The 19,406-nt window shown below is 44.7% G+C and overlaps 1 protein-coding gene across 1 annotated transcript in view; it reads left to right on the top strand.

The window, feature by feature from the left end:
• The first annotated feature begins 4,004 nt into the window (after positions 1–4,004).
• The window catches only part of LOC136633431 (CD48 antigen-like), a 55,307-nt gene continuing 39,905 nt past the window's right edge, over positions 4,005–19,406 (top strand). Inside the window, exon 1 of the mRNA XM_066609167.1 lies at positions 4,005–4,172. Within this exon, the coding sequence (XP_066465264.1) occupies positions 4,022–4,172 (151 nt within the window). The 5' untranslated portion in view covers positions 4,005–4,021. The remainder of the gene's footprint in view (positions 4,173–19,406) is intronic.

Here is a 19,406-nt window from a genome sequence, read left to right as displayed (position 1 = left end):
CATTCATGGTTCAAATGTGCTGCACTTCCAGGAGCGTTTTTGCACATACGTTCGTGTGAAAGAGCCCTAAGCAGGCAGTCGATCATAGATGAATGACTACCTGTTTATAGAATCATGGAGTGGTAGAGTTGGAAGGGATCAATATTCGTTTTTTGTGCCTGCAGACACTGAACAATGAACGATGTGAACGAATTATTGTTTCTTGTTCAGTCGCTGAAGGCATTTACACTCAACGACTATCGTGATCCAGTAAGAATCTGAGTAATTGTTATGTGCAAAAGCGCCCTCTTCAGTTCCTTGCCTAGCTCCACTCCACACTGATTGGTCTTCCTATTTAAACCTGGCCCTGTCCTCCCCCAGCGCATACTCATTGTGTTCTGAACCCTTAGCCTTTAACCCATATGTCTTTTTACATTCTGACTTTCTGGGCTACAATCCCCAGGGCTGTAAAAACACGCTCACCCCGGGGATTAAAGCCGCGTAGTCCTGACCTCGTTGACCGCTTTTGCTGGCTACCACCCAAGACACCAATCCAATACCAGCTCGTGACAGTTGTATTTACATTGGTCCAAGAAACTCAAGCCGATTTTGCGCTTACCAACTTGTAGGATTCTGATTTGGCTAGTAAGAGGATAATGACTTGAGTTGGGAGGGGTATCATCACTTCTTTAGGAAAGCACCTAGACTCATGTCATAGTCCTCTCACTATCCTGTCTGTGTATGGATTCTGCTTGGTTTTGAATTCCCAATCATGGTTCTAAAGACCTGTATAAAGGGCCATGCAGCGGTCAGGGTCAGATCTCTGGTCGGGGGAGAGAGCGGGAATGCAAGATAAAGCATAGTTCACGACGGCGCTACCATCTCCTCCCGGTACCTCCAAAAAACATGGCCCAGTCAAGCTGCACGCAGAGGATCAAATTAGCAACAGTGCTATGGAACTCTCGGTACTTATCTGTTCACGTGACGCCAGTGCATCTTCTGAGTGATAAATCACCCAAGTTGAATAAATAAGTCCACAGTCAAAGACATAGTTTCAAACCAGAGGCACACGGTTTTCTCACAATTTCCAACTTTCTTTTTCCAAGAAACTTACGACAGTCTTAGGTACAACACTTTGGTAATTAGGAGTCACTCTACTCCCGTTGTCATCATAAGTCTCAGTTATATGAGAATGATAGCTAAGAGCTGCCTCTGATTGGTCCCTGCGCTCAGCCAATCAGAGGCAGCACTCACTCACCCATTCATGAATTATATTTTAAGCCCCTCCCGACAATTCATCCCGTGCTTGCTGGCAGCCCATTGCTTTCAATGGAGCCAGCTGTATTGCCGGCTCCATTGAATTCAATGGGTGAACATTGTTCTTCTCTGCCACAGCTGTGCCACAGCTGTGGCAGAGGATAGCAGGCAGCGCTCGGGCCTTTCGCTGAAAACGCTGCTAGGTGCAGATTTTTCAGCGAATCCTCGGCCCCGGTCACTCGATTTGCAGATGCGCATCTGTTATGCTATCCGCAAATTGCGCGAAAAAACACCCGTGTGACTGAGGCCGTATTCATATCTGCACAGCAGATATGCAGGCTTTCTGTGTATATCATGGTCATTTACACACAACCATTGCTTTGAATGGGTTCTTGAGGTGCGCAAATGTATTTTTTATATGGTCGCACAGCGCATGAAAAAATAGGCTCATGTCAATGAATCCATTGAAATCAATGGGTTCCATTCACTGCGTATTACGCACGCAAAATATGCTACATATGAACAAGACCTAAGGGGTTAAGGGGAAGAGAAGGAGTGGGGGGGGGGCAGTGCGTTGGGCAGATGGCAGCCTGGAAACTCTCATACAGCAGCAGAGTGCTCTCCGCTTGCAGACTATTTGTCCAGCTGTCATCATCCTCCTCATCATCATTAGCCGGAGACGCTTCTTGGCCCCGTTGCTCTCATCCTGTTTCCCTTAGGTACTTTCCCCTGTGGATATGTACAAAGGAGGCGGCTCATGTAACGGGAGCATCACATCCAGGCGTCATGTTACTCTTCTGTATTACGGACTACAGTAGTAGCTGCAAACACATGTATACTGCGTGCAAACTCACAGGCTGTCAGGGGTTAATATTGCTGCACAGTGCAAGAGCTGCATCACACGGGCGTATTTGCACGCGCAATATGCAGAAAATAGAACCCATTGCTTTCCATGGTTTTGTTCACAAACGCGTATTTTTCCTGTGCATTTTAGGAAAAAAATCCGCGGCACGCTCTATTTTCCTGCGGTTTGCGCAGGGGAGGAACACATCTTGAACTCGTTAAACTGAATGACCGTTTCAATGACTGAGAGCATTTGTGTGGGTTTTTTGAGCGCACAATTGCGCAAGACTTGAGCAAACTAAAGGTACAGTAAAGGTGCGCGCAAAATTGCAACAAACATTCCGCAAAAATGCTTTACAAATACACACGCAGATATGCTTTACTTGTGTGACGCAGGCCTAAGGCCGGCTTCACGCGGCTGAGAAAATTGCGTGAGATTTGTGCGCTGCGAGATTGGGCACCGCGTTGCGATGCTATGCTGCAAACTAATCGCGGAGTGTTCTATCTTGCTGTGTGGTATCGTATCGCACCTCCCATTGTTTTCAATGGCACCAGCCCCATTGAAAGCAATGAGAGAACTCCGCGATTCTCTGCTGCGCCGGAGGATCCCTGCATCCCCGAAGTGATACAAGGCTGTTTTCCCATGAAACCTCTTTGCATCCCTGGGGAATTCAGATGGATGGCGAGTGAGATTTGGGGGCATGATTCACGACCCCATATTGCGCTCTCCCATGTGAAGTTAGGCTAAGAGCTGTATTTTCTGTGTATTCCTCGGACAGCCCACGGCCTGTTACAGCCTACGAAGTTACACACATGCCTGATTTTTCACAGTTGCCATTGAAATAGACCGCGGCATGACTTATTATTGTCCGTTTTCATAAATGAGAATAGGACATGCAATGCACCGGGTGCCGTGGAGGTCGGACAGCACACTGAGCTGTAAGTCAAGTGTGCTACAGGCTTGATTGTTTTGGAGTGATTGGTAGGTTGGTGGTGGACACATCACTCCCTCTCATAATCCAGTGCCGGGCTTCTTCTTGGGTCCCAGTTAACTGAGGTCTCTACTGAGCTTGTCACTGGAACATGAAAGATTGCAAGTTTGGATCAAAACTTGGGAATGAACTATGGGAAGTCCACTATGGGAAGTCCACTATGGGAAGTCCACTATGAACATCTCTTTACTCACTGACAAATGCTGCATGTTACTGCTAGGTGAGTGAAGCAGTGTCTAGTTAGTGCCCAGCCGGGCAGGTGCTTTATTTTTGTATATACAGCTGAAAACACACTGCCATATGTGCAAATACGTTCGGAAGTATTGAATGTAGTTGCGTCTGAACAAGGGAGATTTGCTCTTCCTCGTCAGCAGTTCATATTCCGTGCCAGAGGGCAGAAGTTTGAAAAGAGAGGCGGAAGATAGCGGCTGCCCGATCTTCCCCACATCATGTGTTTACTACGTTCGAGGAATAAAGGGCAGCTCCTATATCTTCTTGCCAATAGTATTCACGGCTGAGAAATCCCCGCAGTGAGAGCAAAACCACTGACCTTCTATGGCGATCAGTGGTTTTGCCCCGTTATAGAGCCGTGATTATCATGGCTGTATAGGGGGATGGAACCGCGCTCATGTGTTGTCACCCTTACACAGAGTTTATGTGCTGCAAGTGTCTTTTCTCCACTGATCTTCTGTTGCTGAAATAAAACAATGGATGAACTTTATATGGACTGTGTGAGTGACTGCGCCGTTACCGAACCCTACGCCAAGGCAGACATTGCTACAATGGTTATGGGGTCTGCATTTATCCCGGGGGGGGGGGGGGGCAGTATTTGTTTAGGAGATCTCTTATGCTGTCTAGATTGCTTCCTGAGCTCAATGTCTGGTCTACAGATGTAGTGATGACTGTGAAGCGTTAAGGGAAGAAGGAGGGGTGGCGTAGTGGTTGTGCAGATGTCAGCAGCTCAGTTGCAGCTTCCCCTCGATGAAGTGTTCTTCCTTTGCTTTCGGATTATTTGTCCAGCCATCATCACCATCCTTTTTCTCATCATCATGCAGCCGGAGATACTTCTCGGTCTCGTTGCTCTGATCCTGTTTCCTTCAGGTAAGACCTACAATGAACTTTCCCCTATAGATATAAACAAAGGAGGCTTCTCACATAACAGGAACATCACACCCGGGCGTCATGTTACTCTGCAGATCTGTATTACAGACTACAGTACTAGCTCCACCGATGAAGACCATAAATATAGGTCTGGTCTAACACAAAAACCCCAGACATGGGCAGAAGTTATTCAGGTGTGCAAACTCACAGGTTTTTGTCTGTCAAGGGTTCATAGGGCTGCACAAAGTAAGAGCTGTATTCTCTGTCTATTCGTTAAACAGCCCATGGCCTATTATAACCTACGAAGATCCCAGCATGACCTGCTTAAGTCAAAAAAAGGAAAATGGGGCATTATCAGCCCCTCCCCTAACCCCACCCTGTGGTGAGATTGCAGGGTGCCATTTGGTTGCCATAGCAGACTGGGGCTTTCTGAAAGCCCCCAAGGCTGCCATTGCAGATTGCCAATACTATGGTATTACATAATACTAGAGGGGCAATCAAACCATTGCAAGTTCAAGTCCCCTATGGGGACTAAAAAAGATGTAAAAATCAGTTTAACAAAGTGTAATTAATTGCAAAATAAATAAATAAAAGTTAAAAAAAAGTTTTCCCATATTCATGATAAAAAAATCGGCCGAACGCGGCTATTAACCTTTTAAATGCCGCTGTTCGGGGGTCCCGCACGGCCCTCCCGTGGTGAGATCGGTGGAGGCGTGCAGGTGTCATGGCAGCCGGGGGCCTAATGAAAGGCCCCAGGGCTGTCTTAGCAGACTGCCTATCAAGCCATCCCCGTGGGCTGGCTTGATAGACTGCCTGTAAAAAAGCAGTATGACGTAATGCTATAGCATTACGTCATACTGCAGGAGCGATCAAAGCATCGCATCTTCAAGTCCTCCAGGGGGACTTCAAAGAAAAGTTAAAAAAAAAAAATCAATAAAGTTTTTTTAATTGTAAAAAAAAAAAAAGTTATAAAAGTTTAAATCACCCCTCTTTTGCCATATCTATTATTAAAAAATCTAAATCATAAAATAAAAATAAGTATTTTGTATCGCCGCGACCATAAAAGTCCGATCTATCAAAGTAATGCATTATTTTTCCTGCACGCTGAACATCGTCCAGAAAAAAAAAAAAGAACGCCAGAAATACACTTTTTTAGTTACCCTGTCTTCCAGAAAAAACGCAATAAAAAGCGATCAAAAAGTCTTATGTATTCCAAATTGATACTATCGGAAAGTACAGGACATCCTGCAAAAAATGAGCCCCTGGCTCAAATACGTTGAAGAAAAAAGAAAAAAGTTATTGCGCGCACAAAATGACCGCAGAAAATATTAGAAAAAAATTAAATATCTTAAAAAAAAAATACAAGTACTACAGCAAAGAAAATACTATATAAGCTTGGTATCATAGTAATCGTACTGACCCATAGAATAAAAATATCAGGTTGTTTTTATTGCAGTTTGTGCGCCGTAGAAACAGGACGCACCGAAAGATGGTGGAATGTCGTTTTTTTTTTTCCATTTCTCTCCGCTATGAATTTTTAAAAAGTTTTTCAGTAAATTATATGGTACAATAAATAGTGCTATTGAAAAATACAACTCGTCCCGCAAAAAACAAGCCCTCATACAGCGACGGCGATGGATAAATTAAGGAGTTACGATTTTTTAAAAGGGAGTAGGAAAAAACAAAAATGGAAAAAAAGCAAAAAAGCTCCGTCACTAAGGGGTTAATTGTAGTTTGTGATTTGCGATCTATTTAATAGAATGACCCTGTGGAAAAGCACCATCGAGATTTACATGCTAGGGATATGTTTTGGATCTATCGAATGAATACCTTGATACCCCATAGTCTTAATCAAATTTTAGGGAAAAAAAAATAATAAATAAATGTATAAATAAATAAATATATAAATAAATGTGTGTATATATATATATATATATATATATATATATATATATATATATATATGCAGAATTAAGTTTCAGAATGCATTATTTTAATCTGTATTCATTATTCTATTATTGTGAAGCTATTGGTTCATTGATCGGTTTATATGTATATCTATGAATACATTGTACATAGCCCTGATTGCAGTTATATACATATCATTCCATAGTTTTCAGGTTATGCGATGATCCATAGGCATAGATTTATGATAGTGATTTTTTGTTTTTACTGGTGAGTGAGGAAGGTTGCCGTTCTTGCTGGAAGCACCACCTATAATCTAGCCACGTCTTCCTTGCCTATGTATGCCATAAACGGAGTATACATAGGTAGATATTAGTTTTATGGAACCTTTATTGGTATGCTGCTATGATACCTTATGCACTTGCATAAGGAATTAACTTAAAGGGGTTGTCTCGCGAAAGCAAGTGGGTCTATACACTTCTGTATGGCCATATTAATGCACTTTGTAATATACATCGTGCATTAAATATGAGCCATACAGAAGTTATTCACTTACCTTCCCTGCGCTGGCGTCCCCGTCTCCATGGCTCCGTCTAACTTCAGCGTCTAATCGCCCGATTAGACGCGCTTGCGCAGAAGGGTCTTCTGCCTTCGGGTCTGTCCAGCAGCAGCGGCTTTCTGGCTCCGCCCCCTTCTACGCGTCATCGCGTAGCTCCGCCCCGTTACGTGTGCCGATTCCAGCCTCCTGATTGGCTGGAATCGGCACATGTGACGGGGCGGAGCTACGCGATGACACGTAGAAGGGGCGGAGCCAGAACGCCGCTCGTGCCAGGCCGAGCCGAAGGCAGAAGACCCTTCTGCGCAAGCGCGTCTAATCGGGCATGCGCTTTGGAGTTCAGATCATCGTGACGTTAGCAGCGGCCGCATCGAGATGACATCAACAAACACTGACGGCCGCTCGGTGCCACCTGTTTCACAAGACCATATGAGGTACACTGTGTATGTAAGGATATCACTATGTGTAGTTATACATGCTTGATAAGGGTGTTATTTGAACGCTGAAACGCGTTGCATTTGAATTATTCTGTTTGTCACACTTTTTCTACTCGTGACCTTTTGTTAATAGGAGGTTGATTTAATACATTGCTAGTTGGAATTTGGATCCTTTGGGATTTTTCCATCTTCGATTGTTTTGGACTCTTAACTCGAGCGCGGAAGAGTATCCTCAAGGCTTGCAGCGCAGCAATGATTTCCGGGGAAGGGCTTGAAATATTTTTTAAAAAGTAAGAAAAAAAAATTTATACTCCCCTAGACGAGCTGTCTGGCTCTTCTCTCTGGCACGGCTGTCTTCTTCTGTTTTCTGGAGGCCTTGGATTGAAAAATCCCTGCCTCCAGAAAGCGTTCATCTCATTGGCTGTGCGATCAGCCAATCACAGACAGCGCTCAACCATAATTTTTTTTTTACTTTTTCTTTTACAGCTAGGGCTGATTTTCAGGGAAGGGCTTATATTTAAAGCCCCTTCCCAAAAATCATCGCTGGGGGGGTGGCCTGCAACCCACTCCTTTCAATGGTGCCGCAGAAGTGCCGACCCCATTGAAAGCAATGGGATAGCATCACAGACTTCTGCCACAGCTGTGGCAGAGGATTCCTTTATCCCCAGAGTCCCCGTATGTACTCCCTATGTTTTCAATGGGACAGGCGCTGCTGCCGCCGGCTCCGTTGAAAAGACTGAGCAATATTGCAGATTTTTCTCTGCGCTGTGAGGCACTTGCTCTCGCATCGGTAGAAAAAGTATCACTCGTTGGTAGGCACTCTTACATGGTGCTCATTAAAGCTAATGAGCTGCCAATGTAAGGGACAGATGTAAAGGGGGCCTCCTTAGTAAGAGGCGCTGTCTGTGCCTTCCCTCTGCTCTGATAGATGAGTCTTGAGGGGACATTGTCCCTGTAGGGGCTCACAGTTACCTAAAACGGTGTGTAAAAACTGCCTTTCTGCACTATTCAGTCACGTTAGGGTTTTTTAACATGAAAAATCAGATTTGTGGTTATTTTTCTTGGGGAGAACCCTCTAAATGTCAGAGACTGAAAAAGTACGGCAAATTAGGTCACATGTAGGAGTCGACAGTCGGAAAACAAATTAAACAATTAGAGGAAACTCGTGATAGGAAATTTAAAAAAACACAGACTATTTTGGTAACAATGGATGGTTAAGTGAATGCAATGAATGTGGGTATAGGAATGAGGGAAAGCCTTTACATAGCAAAAATGTTAACGCTGCATTTACATAGAGATTAACATATACTATACAACACTGTGCAAAAGTTTGGGGCAAGTGTGGGAAAAAATGCTGAAAACTAAGAATAGTTTCAAAAGTAGAAGTGTTAATAGTTGTACAAAGTCCGGGATTTTGTAGGATGACGGGTAATAATGCTCATCATTTTAATATGCAGGCTGAAACACACCTATTAAGTAAAATAGAAACTGTGTAGGAGGCTTAGAACTGGGTGAGGATCAAAAGGGAGGTTGTGGAAGACAGCTTCATGTCATAGGTCATGCACCATGGCAAGACTGAGAACAGCAACAAGACAGCAATACTCCATCAGCAAGGTCTCTCCCAGGTAATAATTTGAAAGCAGACTGGGATTTTAAGATGTGCTGTTCAAGCCCTTCTTTGAGAAGCATGAAGAAAAAAACAATGTTGAGGACTGTAAACGCAGAGGTCGGCTAAGGAAACTAAGTGCAACCGATGAAAAACATGTCATGCTTAATTTGCTTCAAAATTGGAAGATGTCCAGCAATGCCATCAGCTCAGAACTGGCAGAAACCAGTGGGATCCAAGTATACACTTCTACTGTTCGGAGAAGTCTGGCCAGAACTGGTCTACATAGAAGAAAGGGGTCCAGAAATCCTTACCTGCCACATAGAAACAAGGCCCAGCAACTCAACTATGCACAGAAACAGAAACAGAGATGCAGAAAACCAGCAGCTGGTGCTCCGGACTGAGCAGAGAAGCATGGTGGAGAGCAGTACAATAATGAGTGTCTGCAGGCAGAAGTGAAGCATGGTGGAGAGCGGTACAATAATGAGTGTCTGCAGGCAGCAGTCAAACATGGTGGAGAGTGGTACAATAATGAGTGTCTGCAGGCAGCAGTGAAGCCCAGTGGAGAGCGGTACAATAATGAGTGTCTGCAGGCAGCAGTGAAGCATGGTTGAGAGCAGTACAATAATGAGTGTATGCAGGCAGCAGTCAAGCATGGTGGAGAGCGGTACAATAATGAGTGTCTGCAGGCAGCAGTGAAGCATGGTGGAGAGCTGTACAATAATGAGTGTATGCAGGCAGCAGTCAAGCATGGTGGAGAGCGGTACAATAATGAGTGTCTGCAGGCAGCAGTGAAGCATGGTTGAGAGCAGTACAATAATGAGTGTCTGCAGGCAGCAGTGAAGTCCAGTGGAGAGCGGTACAATAATGAGTGTCTGCAGGCAGCAGTGAAGCATGGTTGAGAGCAGTACAATAATAAGTGTCTGCAGGCAGCAGTGAAGCATGGTGGAGAGCGGTACAATAATGAGTGTCTGCAGGCAGCAGTGAAGCATGGTGGAGAGCAGTACAATAATGAGTGTCTGCAGGCAGCAGTGAAGCATGGTTGAGAGCAGTACAATAATAAGTGTCTGCAGGCAGCAGTGAAGCATGGTGGAGAGCTGTACAATAATAAGTGTCTGCAGGCAGCAGTGAAGCATGGTGGAGAGCTGTACAATAAGGAGTGTCTGCAGGCAGCAGTGAAGCACAGTGGAGAGCTGTACAATAATGAGTGTCTGCAGGCAGCAGCGTTCAGGCACAACTGCGCGTGGCAGTACGGAGCATAGCTGCACCTGAATGAGGGAAATTTCTTTACCCTCACCGTCAGTTTAAACCTCACGCCACAGCACAGGAGTTTGAAAAAAAGAGGCCAGATCTTCCCTGCACATAGTTCAACTTAGCCCAGCCGTACAAGTCATGCCTGGGAAAAGAGATGGTGAAAACGAAACCTTTGAAATCCCATAGAGATCAGGGGTTTGGGTTTGTCCCATTATATGGCTCTGATATTACAGCTATATAAGGGGACAAAGCAGGCTTGTCTGAATCCGCCCAAAGGGGTAGATCTACGCCATTGTGATCACAGATAGAGTTAATTTAATACTGCTAGCTTACATCAGTCTATTCATGAAAGCCAAGTACATGCTGACCCTGCAGGCAAATGTGTTATATAGCATACAGACCTGAACTCCGTGAGTCGTTGTGGTGCTGGAGGAGTATTTGCATATATGCAAACATTTTCCTGCCTGCTTTTACTATAAGCGAAGACCGGAGATAGTCCGTGCCCATCTAAAAAATACGTGTTCAACTCTGGCCTGAGGTTGATCGGTGCCCCACACCGTACCATCTATTGATGCCCCCCTTATACTGTACCATGCAACAAACTAATAACATTGCAATAAAGGGTTCAAACAGTAGAGTCCAATCACTATACCCAGGAATGCAGCTGCATCATGCACTAATGTCTCTTCATAGCCCTGACCATGAAGTGTGGATTTTGGGGTGCAGTATTGACAGATATGGTGCCCTCCTGGACCCCTCAGAGACATATGGTGTTTAACCCCTTCCTTATGTGTGCCATACATGTGTGGCACATGTTGGGTGTTATTCTAGGGAGCACACTGATTGTCAGCTATGTCTCACAGCTGAGATGATGGATGCTATATATTATTACCAACTATTGCACCAACGGAGCTGTATGATTACGACTTACCCCTAAGTGAACAACCTCATCAATATGGTAAACATATCTGATAGATCAGGTAAAATAAATGGAACAAGAACATTTGTCTATCTGTGGTGAAGCTACAATAGAGGTCAGACACACAACTGCTAGGAGACTCTTGGAGGGAAAGGGGTCTGGCACAGATTTGTTTCCCCCAATTGTCACAGCTGTCATACCTTTAGCCACACTTAGGGGGAGCTCACTGCATACAGCTTCATATTGCCTGTATAATTCTACATGTAGTTAGCTCCCCCTAGTGGTGGATAGAATTATATAATTTGTGAAGAAGGGGTCCCCTCTATCCATACTAATATTATAAACGTGAAAGTAACTCCGTCCGTCTGTCTGTTACATTTTTACGGCTAAAGCGATTTTGATGAACTTTGGCAGCGAGACGGCTTGTATTCTGAGGAAGGACATAGGCTATGTTTTATCCCAAAAATGTATAAAGTTCTCTAGGGAACAGGATAAAACAGATTTATTTGGTGATGCGCAGGCGCACCTTTGCTGTGCGGCAAGAGGAGGGGAAGGGGAAGTACATCATAAGGTAGGCCTACACAAATGGGCAGACAAGTCAGAGCTGATGTCGTAGCTGCACGTATGCGATTATTAAGTGCAACCAAGTGGAGGAGAAGGGGGTGCAGATCATAAGCTAGGCGTCCCCAAACGGGCAGACACTTGATGGCAGACGTCGTTGCTGCACATATGCGATTATTAACCCTTTCCAATCCAATGTAGGGCCCACCCCGACATCATCATTTTCCTCCACAGCTCCGATGTCGGGACAGGCCCGACACTGCAGATCATCAGACTCATGGGGTGCAGATGCACTCCTGCACTGGCCCTCATTAAGGACCCCCCAAGGAGAAGGCAGAAAGGGTTTTCAACTCTTTCTGCCGTCTCCTTTACACATTACATAGCGCTCAATTAGCGCTATGTAATGCACAGAGATTCCACCCGGCGATCATCTGACCGCCGGTTGTCACCTGACCTCAGCTATCAGATGATCGCCGAGTCAGGAGTCTGAAGGGAGAATGTGGAAGTATTACTTCCGCATTCCCCCAATGGTGATGTGACTGCTGACACCCTCCTGACCTGTGTCAGATCAGGAGAGTGAAGGGAGAATTTATTTTTCCTCATCCATTCTCCCCAGCTCCAATTATTTGAAGCTGGGGAGAATGGATGAGAAAAAAATAAATGGATTGGAAAGGGTTAAGCTAACAGAGATACCCTGTGGTGCCTGGGATTAAAACTTAAACCAAAGACACATTAATATGAATTTAGATTTTAAGGGAAATTTGTGTTGCCCATAACAACCAATCACAGCGCAGCTTTCATTTTACCTCAGCGTTATTGTAGTGGCCCAGTACATGCTTTCCTGGCCCCTTCCAAAGGCCCCCTGCACACGGGCGGATATTCCGTAATGGGATTTCCCACAGAATTTCCGCCTGTGCCCGCTGCCATAGGATTGCATTAGATAATGCAATTCTATGCAGACGGCCGCAAATTGTCCGCGTGAAAACACGCGCGGTAAACAAATCACAGCATTTTCTATTTCTGTGCAGAGACCCGCACAGAAATGTCACTGGTGACGGGACGGCTCGCTCTGCGCATGTGCCGGCTGGGCGACTGCCGGCACATAGCGCAGAGTGAAGACACCGGGAGGTGGTGAGCCGCAGGGCTATGCAGAGGCACAGGTCCACATCCCGCTGTGAGAATTCTCGCAACGGGATCCGACCCGGACAACTGCAGGCTGCCATATTGTCATACATGTATGTCTTATGTAGATGGTCTGTGCAAAACTGTCTTGTCATTCTGTTATGTGTATTGCACAGCTGCAGCAAGTGATGGGTTAAGTGTTTGCAAAGCCTGGAGACTGTCTGTAAATGTATCAATTTATGTCCTGTCACATGGTATGAGAGAGGTTATAAAAGTGAGTGTTTAAGAGCGGGAAGGTTGATCCATGTCTTCTAGAGTCCTGGTCAGGAGGTCCAGCTACATGGGGGCACCTTTAACCCTTATGTAGTGAAGCATGGAAGAGGAGGAGAGATTTTCCAAGCATGGATGTATACATGATGAGGAAGGAGTGAGCCCCATCGAAGCAGAGCGAGAGCAAGCATGAATGAGTGCAGTTCAAGGCCCAGTGCAGAGGTACTATCTATGTCATATTTTCCTACGCGGCCGTCCGGAGCTAGTGGATCACCGCATAGAGGTACACCCATTTGTCTATCTCACCCGAACGTCCTGAAGTCTGGGGTCAACGGGGGAAGGTACTCTTAGGGCTCCCACATTCTTGCGGTTTTTGAACGCTGCGTTTTTTTAAATGCGATTGTCAATGGGACTTTCTAATGTTAAAAATGCAACGCACCAAAAACGCAAGTTTTACAATTAAGTTTTATAATTATATTGAAAAACATACTTACAATAAAAACTGAATGTTCTAAAGGTTTTGTTCACACAGGAAGCAGACTGCGGTGCAGAGTAAACTATCATATAATTAAAATGAAAAAAAAAAGGGACAACCTCACCCTGACCACTAGGACAAGAACTGCCCTGCAGTGGTCATTGCCTTGATAAATACGGCCCCACATCTCAAGCCCCAGCCACTAGCTCTAGCAACTAAGAGAAGGAAAACAATAATGAGCAAACAAAAGCACCACGTAGCTTTACAGCAGAAGTCTCACCACCACAAACACGTTCCACAATGACTAAGAAGATAGTCAGCAACGGCCAGACCCAGAAGCAGTCTTAAAAAATTACTGAGGCAATGCAATTGGACAGTCAGAGTTCAACAAACACCAGAGATAAATCCACATATAACAAGAGAACAAATTCAATGAGAGGAGAAAAACCGGATACAAATAAAGGACCAAAGTAACACGAAAAGAAATAAAAAGCCACAAAAACATCAACCTGTCAGACAGACTAGAACAATGTAGCCAGTCCATCTACACATCGAGACCACCATGCCACGACCCCATCACGGCCAACAGACCATGACACACACCCTCCTGCACATGTCACAGAGCATGTCGAGAACACTTTCCGATAGAAGTCAGTGGGCCCCTCCTGCTCATTGTGTGAATGGGCCATCAGTTCGGCTGTAAAGCATTTTTTACAGCCGAACTGCACTTTTTTTTTTTTTTTTTTTTTTTTAAACAATCAGATTTTTATTAGGGTTTTTCATGTTACAAGCGTACAATACAACAAAATAGTGGGTGCCCCATAAAGGCAATACAGTCATATCCAATAATATGTTGAGGTAATAAAGAAAGCCGTACAAACAATATCGCTGTCCGCTTACCACACGCTTTCTGTATACTATTAACCTTGTTTATCAGAGAGCACACCAAACTTGAAGGCATTAACTAAAAATACAGTAAAAGTAGAAGGGAAAGGGAAAGAGGCTTGCACCTTCTGTTGTCGTCTCAGTCTCTAGGTCTCCTTTTTTGGATCTGAGATACCTCGACCTGTCCATGTTTGTGTCCGGGGACCGGTCCTCTCCCCAGAAACAGAGAACCGTTCCAAGTCTGAATGGCCTCTTCCGATGCAATCCAACTGATTAATTAGCTCACCTCTAACGCTTCACCTGTAGGATTTTATAGTTAACCAAGAACCCAGGCCCTACAGGGGTGGGTTTTAGGCTATCCGCTTCCAGGGGGTCCACCTCTGCACAAATCCATCATGTCCACCCATTTTCCAGCTGGTCAATTCCTCTATATTGTATAATAGATCCACTTTTTCCTTCCATTGTGAGACAGAGGGAGGGGTTTTTTGAAGCCACATAATAGGAATTAACGCCGTGGCCATGTCTATTAGGGAGGCTACCAGTTTATCTTTAAGTGGGTGGAAATCCTCAGAGGGTCTCCATCGAAAAAAAATTTCTGCTGTTAGAGTAAAGTCTGGTTTTATACTCTTTAGTATTTTTTTCACTTCCTTCCAGAAGGTAGAGAGGACTGGGCACTCCCACCTGATGTGTCGGTATGATCCGACTGCTGAGTCGCATCTCCAGCATTTATCATGGAGGGTCAATTTATATGCGTAAAGCCATTGTGGGGTTTTACACCACCTTACTAATAATTTATAGTGGCTTTCTTGAGTCGTAACGCAAGGGGACAGGCCAAATGCTGCTTGAAGAATGAGTCTTGTATCTGTCGAAGAGAGAGAAATGCCCAGCTTACTCTCCCAGGAGCTAAGAAACTCTGGTTTAGAGAGTGTGTGTGTGTGGGGGGGGGGGGGGGGGGGGACACAAATTTTCTGTAAAGTTGTGCTATCAGTTTGCTTTTGGGGGTCTCCTCGAGTAATAATTTTTCAAATGGGGTGTTTGGTCTAGTGGATTTATATGTTGTGAGGAAGGAGTCCAGGACCCTGGTGGTATGGGTCTTCTGTAGAAAGGATAAGGACACCTCGGGTCGTAATGTCTGTAAGATCTCGCCCATTTTCTTATGTGCTAGTGTCTGGATGTCCCTCAATTTTAGACCCGTGAATTTTGCCCAGATACTCCTAACTATGGGATCTGTATTTGTACCCATTAGCTTACATAAGGCACTCACCGGGGCCTCAGGAGAAGGATCTGGAGCTAGACGGTTCCTCATTTTATCCCAGGTCTCGCAGGGGCCTCGTATCAGTTAATTGAATTTGTTTGAGCTATATGAAGTCCATTAGTGTTTCTCCCCCTGCTTTTAAAGTGAGTTGTTGAAGAAGAGGGTCCCTTGTTGGGTTCACTAGTTCCATCCAATAACTAAGTTGTGTTGCCCGATAGACACTATGGGTGCACTGCATATCCATTCCTCCCTCCCATCTCCTCTTGATCAGTAGGCTATGTGCCAGTCGGGGTCTCTTCTGCCTCCATATGTATTTAAAGAACATCGACCGTAGCGTGTTAAAGAATGAAGATCGGAAGCATGCAAAGCTTGTACAGTATGGTTGGCAAGACATAAGAGTTTAAAATATTCTTTCTATCAAACCAAGAAATATATGGGAGGTCATAGGTACGCAGCAGGCCCCTTATATAAGGGAGGAGCGGTTGAAAGTTAATGGCATAAAGATCTTCTGCCCTCCTTGTGATCTTCACACCCAGGTAGTCTATTGACCCCTCCGACCATGAGAAGGGAGTTAAAGATTTCAAAACCTTGCTACAGACGTTAGGTACGGAGACATTTAGAATTGTTGATTTGCTGAAGTTGACTTTGGACCCAAGAAGGCCCCGAACACATCCAGATAATCTATCAAGTTTGGCATCCCCTTTTCTGGTTCCGTGACCACAAACATGATGTCATCCACGAACGCAGCTAAGGTAAGTGAGTGGGGGCCGAAAGTAATCCCCTTTATTTCGAGGTGCTGTCTCACCCCCTGAAGAAGAGGCTCCAGTGGCAATACAAAGAGGGTTGGGGAGAGGGGACAGCCCTGATGGGTTCCATCTCTGATATCGAAAGTGGGAGATAAGATATTATTAATCCTCAGCCTCGCATATGGGTTATTATAGAGGGAAAAGATTACGGAGATAAATGGTATAGGGAAATTAAAGCGGCTTATGACCCTTTTCGTGTATTGCCAACTGATGCGATCAAGCGCTTTTTCTGCGTCTGTTCCTATCAGGACCATTGGTATCGTATGTATTTGTGCCAATTTTGTAGCATGCAGTAGTCTATGGCAGTTATCCTTACCCTCCCTTCCTTTAATAAATCCTGTTTGCTCGCTATTGATCAGGGTGGGGACGTAATCTTCCATTCTCTTTGCGAGTAATTTGGCCCATAATTTGATATCGAGATTGATCAGCGATATTGGTCTGTAGTTGGCGCATAGTTCTGGGTACTTATTATCTTTGTGGATAAGGGTGATGTGGGCTTTTTCTGACTGTTTGGTTAGATTGGCCCCTTGTAATAGAGCATTAAAAAATTCCTTCAATCTAGGGACTAATACTGTTTTAAAAGTTTTATAATAGGCAGAGGAGAACCCGTCAGGTCCCGGACTTTTACGACATGGACTCGAGTCAATCAGGTCTTCAACCTCCTGCTCCGTCACCGGGGTTAATAGAGATTGTATGTCCACCTCTCCTAGTTTCGGGAGATTTAGATTGTTCAAAAAGAGGTCTATTTTCTTGTTCGAGGAACGTCCTTCCTCCGTTCCAGAATGATCATTTAAGTTGTAGAGTTGTGTATAGAAGCATTGAAAGGCGCTAGCTATTTTCTGGGAAGAGGAGACTGATTTCCTGGATTGGTCTTTAATAGAGTTTATGAAATTGTTTGTGCGGGATTTTTTGAGTAGCGCAGACATAAATTGACTCCCTTTGTTCCCTTGAATGAAGACTGTTTGTTTCACAAAGATATGTTTCTTATTAATTCTAGACTCTAGGAGTCGTTTAAGCTCTCGTCTCCTAGCAGTCAATTCTTCCAGGGAAGCGTTTGCATTAGATAGTTTAGAAGCTTGTTCTAATTTCGCTATCTGTGATAGGAGTCTATCTATATCCTGCTGTTGCCGTTTTTTAGTTCTGGATCCTAGTGAGATAAGTAGGCCCCCCATATAGGCCTTATGAGCTTCCCAAATTATAGGGAACTCGGTCCCGTTTTTGCAGTTTAGTTTGAAATATTCCTCTATCTGTTCTGTGAGTTTATATCTTTCAATTTGGGAGTCTAGTAGGGAGTCATTGAGATGCCACCTCCATTCTCTGGGGGTCTCTCTGCCAATTCTGATATATGCGTGTATGGGGGTGTGGTCTGAGATTGTAATTTTATCTATCTCAGCCCCTTCCACGTTTATTAGAATGGTCGGGGAAACAAATATATAGTCAAGCCTCTGATATGATGAATGTGGGTGAGAAAGATGAGTGTAATCCCTTGTTGATGGGTTCAGTAAGCGCCAAACATCCACTATGTCCATATCTCGGAGAACTCTAATTAATCTGCTCAAGCGCCCCTGGGAGACCTGGGACCTGCCTCTCGAGGAATCCATCAAGGGGTTTAGGGTTATGTTTCAATCTCCCCCCACCACAATAGGACCTACAGCAAATTTCTTAAGGATTTTGATCTGTTTAATTAGCCAATTAATTTGGTTGGTATTTGGAGCGTATAGGTTGGCAATGGTTAGATTGGCATTGTTAATTGTGCCTTTTACGAAAAGAGCTCTCTCCGTCCTATCAGAGTATTCAGCTATGGGAATGAAGTTGATGGATCTGTGAAATAAAATGGACACTCCCCTGGAAGCGGACGAGGGATGGGCGTTATGAAAACTGTGTGAATAATTTCCCTAGGAGGGTTAGACATCTATTCCCTTGTAGTGTGTCTCTTGGAGGAGTAAAATTTTGGTATCATACCTTTTCACAAGTTGGAGAACATTATACCTCTTCTGTGGAGAGTTAAGGCCCCGGACATTAAAAGATGTGAATCGGATAGCGTCTGTGGACATTTCAGAGAGACTGAGATGGTCAACCGCCAGCAAGGTCTAGTCCCTATTGGTGGGTACAAGATAGGATTAATATGCAGATTATACACCGCTTAATTTATACTGTAGAGGTCAGTATATTCTCTAAGATTCCGCTGGTCCCTGAGAGCAGGGGGAGGTTATCTCAGGTGGAATATACAAAGAATCCAGCGATAGGGTGAGAAAATAAAGGGAAGGGATAGACTAGTACAGGCAGGGAAATAGGAGAAGGGAAAAGGGGATGGGAAACTTAATTAAGAGCTGTTGAAAATTAGTAATCAGTTAACAATATTGAGATAATGTCCCTCTTATTGAGGGTGATGACAGACGAGCGCAATATCTAGTACTGAGAACGTCTGAAAAAATAGAGGCACAAATTAAACAACTAGTACTTAAAGATTAAAGGGGTTGTCCCGCGCCGAAATGCTTTTTTTTTTTTTTTCAATAGGCCCCCCGTTCGGCGCGAGACAAACCCAATGCATGTGTTAAAAAAAACAAACGTTTAGTACTTACCCGAATCCCCGCGCTACGGCGACTTCTTCCTTACCTTAGCAAGATGGCCGCCGGGATCTTCACCCACGATGCACCGTGGGCTCTGTGCGGTCCATTGCCGATTCCAGCCTCCTGATTGGCTGGAATCGGCACACGTGACGGGGCAGAGCTACGAGGACCAGCTCTCCGGCACGAGCGGCCCCATTCACCAGGGAGAAGACCGGACTGCGCAAGCGCGTCTAATCGGGCGATTAGACGCTGAAATTAGACGCACCATGGATACGAGGACGCTAGCAACGGAACAGGTAAGTGAATAACTTCTGTATGGCTCATAATTAATGCACGATGTACATTACAAAGTGCATTAATATGGCCATACAGAAGTGTATACCCCCACTTGCTTTCGCGGGACAACCCCTTTAAACTTTCTATTCCTGATCGGAACGACACCGACAGACACTCCAGCTATATGGGAATTGTAACGACTAGCCTCAGGGGCCAGTAGGTGAGAGTTCTGTTCCTGGTAGAGCTGAATTGGGGCCCCTGAGTATTGGAGATCTCTGCGATTTCTGGCAGCTTCTAAAATGGCTACTGCATCCGGGAAGGCTAGTAGCATGCATAT

This window comes from Eleutherodactylus coqui, chromosome 6 (genome assembly GCF_035609145.1).
Source record: "Eleutherodactylus coqui strain aEleCoq1 chromosome 6, aEleCoq1.hap1, whole genome shotgun sequence".
In the NCBI taxonomy this organism is placed as follows: domain Eukaryota; kingdom Metazoa; phylum Chordata; class Amphibia; order Anura; family Eleutherodactylidae; genus Eleutherodactylus; species Eleutherodactylus coqui.
This window is presented reverse-complemented; position numbering and strand designations above follow the sequence as displayed.